At 38.4% G+C, this 7,884-nt stretch overlaps 1 protein-coding gene across 4 annotated transcripts in view; it reads right to left on the bottom strand.

The window, feature by feature from the left end:
- Nucleotides 1–5,623: 5,623 nt before the first annotated feature.
- col14a1b (collagen, type XIV, alpha 1b) overlaps nucleotides 5,624–7,884 on the bottom strand; it is a 98,954-nt gene continuing 96,693 nt past the window's right edge. For 2 of the 4 annotated variants that reach the window (XM_083546908.1, XM_083546911.1), the window contains one exon: nucleotides 5,624–6,307. In XM_083546908.1, coding sequence (XP_083403034.1) covers nucleotides 6,048–6,307 — 260 coding nt within the window. In that variant the 3' untranslated portion in view covers nucleotides 5,624–6,047. Of the gene's footprint in view, nucleotides 6,308–6,548; nucleotides 6,903–7,884 lie in introns of those variants that run through there. The other 2 variants (XM_083546909.1, XM_083546910.1) reach the window with 2 other exon arrangements.

The following is a 7,884-nucleotide window of genomic DNA, read 5'->3' as shown; positions in this document are numbered from 1 at the left end:
TTGTGTTACTTCTAGATTAGACTACTGTAACGCTTTACTGTCTGGGTGTGCGAGTAAGTGCATAAATAAGCTTCAGTTAGTTCAGAATGCAGCAGCAAGAGTGCTTACTAGATCTAGGGAATATGACCACATCACCCCTGTTTTAATCAGTCTACACTGCTCCCAATCAAATCTCGCATTGATTATAAAATACTACTACTGACGTATAAAGCACTTAACGGTCTCGCACCGCAGTATCTGAGTGAACTTCTGTACCAGTATGATCCTCCATGCCTACTTAGATCAAAAGGTGCAGGCTATTTGTTGGTACCTCAAATAATAAAGACTACAGCAGGGGGCAGATCTTTCTCTTATAAACCCCACAGTTATGGAACAACCTTCCAATCAGTGTTCAGGACTCAGACACAGTCTCAGTGTTCAAGTCAAGGTTGAAAACGTATTTATTTAGTCAAGCGTTTTATCAGTAGATTTTATTCTTAGGTAAAGGCGCAGATCTGGAGGGAACATGGATATAGAGTGTGTGGTGAACTGGGATATTTGTATGCTGTCGTCCCCTTACATTCACACGTTCACTCAGGTTTGTTGACGGTGGTGTGGTGGGTCGTCTCTTATCCCAGAGATCCCTTATGTTGGTGTTACCCTCTGGTTCTCTCTTGTAGTTATGCTGCTATAGCGAGTCTTGCCGGAGTCCAAACCGCACAGTGACATTAACTTTCATACAACAATAAAGACACATAATAATCCATATCCTTCTCTTCCTGTCACCCTCTTCACTCTCTCCCTCTCTCTCTCTTTTGGTCAAATTAAACATGCTCCTGAGGCTCCAGTGACCACTGTTCCTGCCCGTCTCCCCTGCGTGGATCTTCCCACTTCATCCAGGTCTGCCTCTGGATAGTGTTCTCTTCAACTGGAGGCCACTCTGTGCAGCATGGGACGGTGTTTCATCAACGCCTTGGGTGATTCCATGAAATTCCGGAGTAAGAACAGGAGCTTTAAGGATGAATTGGACTGTAGTTAATGTCAACAGTCTGCTACATTGACTCAGGACTACTTTTCGATTCTGATCATCATCACTGTATCGTGCAACATCATATATCTGCTATAAATGAACATTCGGTGCAACTCAGATGAGGATGGGTTCCCTCTTGTGTCTGGTTCCTCTCAAGGTTTCTTCCTTATGCCATCTCGGGAACTTTTTCCTCGCCACATTCGCCACCGGCTCGCTCATCAGGGACAAACTTACTCATAAAGAACATATTCATTTTAATCACCACATTATCTGTGTAAAGCTGCTTTGAAACAATGTTTATTGTTAAAAGCGCTATGCAAATAAAAATGTAATTGAATTCACTGAACACTGATGATCTCTTCATCATGGCTGTTAGTGAGTGGGATTTATTTAGTAGGCAGCAAGTGAACATTTTGTTCTCAAAGTTGATGTTAAAAGCAGGAAAAATGGGCAAGTGAAAGGATTTGAGCGAGTTTGACAAATTGTGACGTCTAGACGACTGGGGCAGAGCATCTCCAAAACTGCAGCTCTTGTGGGATGTTCCTGGTCTGCAGTGGTCAGAATCTATCAAATGTATCCTGGGCGACCGAGACTCATTGATGCACATGTGGTCCGATCCAACAGACGAGCGCCTGTAGCTCAAACTGCTGAAGAAGTTCATGCTGTTAATGATCGAATTGTCACGACTGTTTTGGAAGGGAAAAGGGGGACCAACACAATATCAGGCAGCTGGTCATAATGTTATGCCTGATCAGTGTAGATCACCAATACATGAGACACAATTTGACCCGGTGGATCATGTTTGCTCGAAGTATATCCTGTACAGGCTGAATGTTTGATGCTTTGTGGGATTTCCTGAGCGGAATGGACTCGGCTATGGGAAATACCGTAACTATGAAAATCTACCATTAGAAAGTCTACTTTCTATTCTGAGTCAGAAATGAATTAACTTTGCCTTTAAAACCCTTTCATTCAATATGTGCATATTTACAGATTCGAATTTACTGTAACTTAGTGTATGCACATATAAAACACAAATACACTCACTCTAAATGAATCAGGTGTGTGTGTGTGTGTGTGTGTATGTGTGTGTGTGTGTGTGAAACTTGGGCTTGTTGGCTCTGGCAGGTAGTAAAGAAAGAAAGGGAATATGTGCCTGCGAGTATGAATGTACTCTTCCTCTCCACACCTTCATCTGACCTAAATACTTTAGCGATGACAAAACTTGCCTCTAGAAAGAGAGAAAGAGAGAGAGAGAGAAAGATGTTCACAAAGATCTACAGCTTCTTGCTGATAACAAAAGTCATCCAGTCTTAATAGATAAAATCTCTGCTCGCTATGCCATTACACCTTCTACTGCATCCCGATGAGTGTAGGTAAGCGAAGTAGAACAGTGGTTTGTGGTGGAATTGGGATTTATTGCTCTAAAAAACACGTTCCAATCAAATCATACATTTCTCTGACCGTTACGGTCATAAAGCTAATGTTGGCATGAACAGTTGTACATCGTCTATTTATTTATTTATTTATTTATTTATTTATTTATTTATTTATTACCAATGAGTTGAAAAAGTCATAAAAATATGCGGTACAGTAAAACTAGAATACTGACGGCAAACAATGAAATATATATTCCACACGTTTTCACAAAAATGAGCCTGATCCTATATACTGTATATATATTAACACATTTAGCACCATTTGATTGGATTTTTATAAAAATGAAGAACATCAGCTGGCATGTACAACAGCGAGCTAATCACAACAGGTTTTTTTGTAGTTGCAAAAAACTTCTCTTTATGTCTATGAAAGTATTGTACAATAGAAGCACAGAGCCATTATGCTGTAGAGACACCAGGTTGGAAACGCAATAAATAAACCGGGACGGACGAAATGGAAAAGTTTCACTCTTAATGAAACATATTATAAAAAGGAAATATTGTAGCATCCGTAGCATTTCAGATAAAGCACTCTTATCAACTAATCTACTAAATGACCCAGAATGTATATAGCATACATGATTAATACTATAAACAGGCACTCAATACAGAAAGATCTGTTTATGTGGAAAGGGATTCCATTTTAAAGACAAAATACAAGCCAAATATTGTTTTGAAAATATAATATTGTAAACATTGTAAACAAAATGTTGGCTGCCGAAGGATAAAGCGCATTTACACTGCCAGTCAAAGTGCTTAATGTATCCTTTTTATGGGGTTGATTGGTTGATTTATGTCTCTAATTTAAATAATACCTATTTTCTCAACAACATACAGTATATGGACAAATGTTTGTGGACAGCTGCCTGTTAGTTGGGTGTGTGCTTTTTAAATTCCACATTCAGTCCCCATTTGTTATTATTATAACCTGCGCTCTTCTGGGAAGATGTTCCACCACATGTCGGTGTGTGCTTGTTGAGATTTTGGTGTTATTAATGTCAGATACAGATGTAAGTGAGGTGAGGAGTCACAAGGATGCAGTCACAGTTCCAATTGATCCCAAAGGTATTTGAAAGAGTTGTCGTCAGAGCTCTACAGCTAATCTGTGCGAACAACATTTGACTGGAAAAGTCAGGTGTCTTAATACCTTTGTCCATATGGTGTATTTAATCAACAAGCTTTAAGAATGTTTTCATCTACAGGCTATTTAAAGTCAGAGTCATTTAGTTATTCATCTTGAAGCACATTATTCTGTATCAACCAAGAACTAGAAATAATTTGTCATTTTGGTGGAGGGAAGCGATATTTTAATGTTCCTGCTCCAGCTTTCTAACAACAACCTCCAAACCCCCCCATTTATTAATCAGAAACCAGTCACATTGAAATAAAACATTGTTTACAAATATTTATTACAGGTGGTCAAGTCTTATTCAGCTTCCTCTTAATTAGAACCTACCTAACATTAGTTGATGCTTTACTCCCTAAACCTCTGCATTAAGCGAAGGAGGATGTAATTGCAAAGGTGCTGCAGATCACCTGATATAACCGCAGAGCATCCTTCTAATTTACTGTCTGATCTGTTGCTTGCAGAAATGTTATCAAAAAATGATTTTATACAGCTTTTCCTGCCATTGGTCTTCTAATATACATCTACAGATGCAGCTGTTCCTGTGAGCCTGCATACAACAAGTGTGGAATTCTAAATCCTGGTATCTACACTGATTTATTCAGTAGAGCGAAACTAACAAAACTGTAAAGAGAGTAAAGGTAAAAATGTAAAAAAAAAAAAAAGTAAATGTGTCACGTAGGGTGTGCTGATGAATTCTCCAATCTGACCAGTCAATAAGATTCATTTTCGGTAACAGCGGTAACAGTAACAGTAACGCAGCCCCAAATCCATTCATATGAATGCCCTCATATTAATACATGATTGTATTCATCACTGATTCTCAGGGATGTGTTCTTGGAAAACACTCCATATTAACTAACATTTGATTGTATTTAACTATTAAAAAAAAAAATGCTCACTGTTGACATGGGCAGGAAATATATAACATCAATGGAAGGAGTCTTCAAAGTCTTCAGGATTTGGCGCTGTCCATTGTTTTTTGGTAACAACCTGCGTATTTATTTTTTTGTCGTATTCATTTCAAGAAAATATTACATTCTATCACACTCTGTAATGTAAGTGGGAACGAACCTGCTCAATGACAATAAAGCTATAAATAGATTTTTAAAAACACACTAATTGCTGTAGTATAAGAGGAATAAAGCATTTCTCAATGTTGTTATTGGAAATTGATCAACCTCTTAGTGGTAATTCTGCTTCATTGCGCCGCGCTGTCTCGGTTTATTACCATGTGCTGTTAGGACAAAACAAACACTAGGTGTTGAAATATTCTTGACTGGCAGCGTAGAACAACTGACCAAGCAACAGAAAAACACACGTCTGACTCCTAAAAGCAAGCAACAAAAAAGCAACAACAAAAACAACAAAAACAACAAGACTCTCTGCTGAGTACATCAGGCACTTAAAGAGTTTTCACACACCTCACTGCTCTGCGTGCACTTTTCTCTCATTCAACCACAACTTTTAAATCTGCCCCTTTGTTACCTTTAATAACACTATGAAATGTATATATCTTACCCGTGCAGTGGTAGCTCAGTGTTTACACGCGGTCCCAGAACCACCAGAGAGCCACTTAACCTTCAACTGCTTTGATTGTGAAAGTGTGTGTCCAGTAAAATATATATATAATAAAAAAAAATGATACAAATGAAAATCTATGATAAAGCTGTAGTTAAAATTCTACAGGTGCCACCTGCATGACTGAGTGTGAAACAGTGCATAATCTGTTATAGAGAACCGCGTTGCAACATCACATCGCATGTAACACTCGCTACCAGGGCTGTCGAAATCCTTTCAGATCGCTTTCTTTATAAGGTTTTACATTTTAATGTTTTGGATATTGTAATAAAGATCATGCAACAGTGATATATATATATATATATATATATATATATATATATATATATATATATATATATATATATATATATATATATATATATATATATATTTATTATATACAGTATACTGTATTGAATTATAAACTATATAATCATTTTAATGATTATATCAATTCCTTAAAGTAATGCGTAAATTGTTTTTTGGTTTCAATTTCGATTAATATTTCTTCATTCCAAAACCTTTCTTTTTTTCTCATGCTCTCTCTCTCAATCGTTTGCTTTTTGTTTATGATTCCCCTGTGTCATGCAATCAAAAGTGGTTTATTTAGTAAATTTTTTAAATATCACAGAAATCCGGTGCTGTATTGGTCAGAAAAATGTCACCAGATAAACTGACCCGTTATTGACATTATAACATTATGAGCGGTGAAGTGAATAAGACTGATTATCTCTTCATCATGACACTTGTTAGTAAGTGGGATTTATTAGGCAGCAATATGTCATTTATGAATATATATATAATATGCCTTAAATGAGAAATACATTTCCTACATCGTGTGACAACTTTTCGACAGCCCTGGTTGCTTCTGTGCGCTCTATCATCTGTTAAATGTGATGTGATCTCGCGTTCAGAACTGAGCGCTCATCCTTGTCTTTCTTTTCTGCTCCTGCTCTTCCGTGCTGCGAGTCAGACGCTGCATGCCTGGTGAGCGCAGCTCTTCTTCTGCGTCCTCGACTATGATCATTTCTTCAGGCTCGATGAGGCGTGGCTCGGGGTAGTTGGGCTGGTAGTAGGGGTGCTGCCTCCCGTAGTTGTTGTACGGATCCTCCTCCACTTCCTCCCCCTCGTCGGGGCCGTATGTTTGGTAGGGGTTGGGCTGCACTGGGGCTATGGGAATATCTCTATCAGTCATGACCCTCTCTGATTATCACCAAGCAGTATACACACACACACACACACACACACACACACACACACACACACATACGGAGACACAGCAGAGAGTGAAAGGATAGGACACCCTGGCCAGTAATGAGGACACGTCACGATACACACGCCACCCACGTTACAAAGCGTGCAGGAATTTGTATTATGTTTGTGTATGTGCGTGTGTGTGTGTGTGTGTGTGTGTGTGTGTGTGTGTGTGTGTGTGTGTGTGTGTGTGTGTGTGTGTGTGTGTGTGTGTTAGTCAGATGAGCTCTATCACGGACACCAACACAGACAGTACAAAAGCAACAACGCACCCAAAGCACTTGGTGTGTATTTGCGCTCTGTGCATGTGTTCGCTAAAGCAAAAGCTTTATAGCCTATGTGTGTGTGTGTGTGTGTGTGTGTGTGTGTGTGTGTGTGTGTGTGTGTGTGTGTGTGTGTGTGTGTGTGAGATAAAGACTCCAAGCATGTGCTCCATCAACAGCCTAAACAAACGTGTGAATGGAGCTTAAAGCTCAGTACACATGTACAAACTGTTGCTGGTCTTCAACAACTGGAGAGAGAAAAAGGGGAAGAGAGAAAGAGAGAGAGAGAGAGAGAGAGAGAGAGAGAGAGAGAGAGAGAGAGAGAGAGAGACAAGGACAAAGAAACAGAGCAAAAGAATGGTATGTCAGTAAGACAGTGATTTTTTTTTCATGCATGGTTTTATCTTAAATCACTGATTATACAGTTGATGCTTCTTTATCATTCAGCTAATAAAGAAGTACAAACCCACAAGGAAATGACCTCAAACACACACACACACACCACTTTACATTTGCATTGCATAACTTCTTATTACACCTTATCACACCATACTTCCTCCTCCCGTTTCTATCTCATATGAACAGCTCTGTGTGTGTGTGTGTGTGTGTGTGTGTGTGTGTGTGTGTGTGTGTGTGTGTGTGTGTGTGTAAACATCAGCACTGTGCTCACAGGAACGCTGATTATTAGTGACATTAATGGAGTTAATACAAAACCATATACAGGCATTCAGCACTATTACAACACACACACACACACACACACACACACACACACACACACACACACACACACACACACACACACACACACACACACACACACAGCTACACTGATACAGAAAGATACAGCACAAAGGGACGTCACAGCATAATATATGCTTTACAATACCTCTGAAATTAATTACAACACTTTACTACTGGCGATACTGCATTACCATCAGAATAAAAGTTTTTTATAATCATATATATATATATATATATATATATATATATATATATATATATATATATATATATATATATATATATATATATATATATAATGCAAATAGTTAACCTAGAACACATTAAACCAGAGATCCCTAAACTACAGAGATGTATTTTAAAACTAATTTTAAATATATGTTTTACTCGTATCATATCTGTATTTGAAAATCAAGGTTGGATTTTAGAATGAAATTTCCCCCAGCTATCAATAGAGGTCAAGGCACCAACAGTTGATTGCTGGAA

Source organism: Silurus aristotelis (genome assembly GCF_946808225.1).
Source record: "Silurus aristotelis genome assembly, chromosome: 7".
Taxonomy (NCBI): domain Eukaryota; kingdom Metazoa; phylum Chordata; class Actinopteri; order Siluriformes; family Siluridae; genus Silurus; species Silurus aristotelis.
The sequence above is the reverse complement of the archived record's forward strand: the minus strand, read 5'-3'. Positions and strand labels throughout refer to the sequence as shown.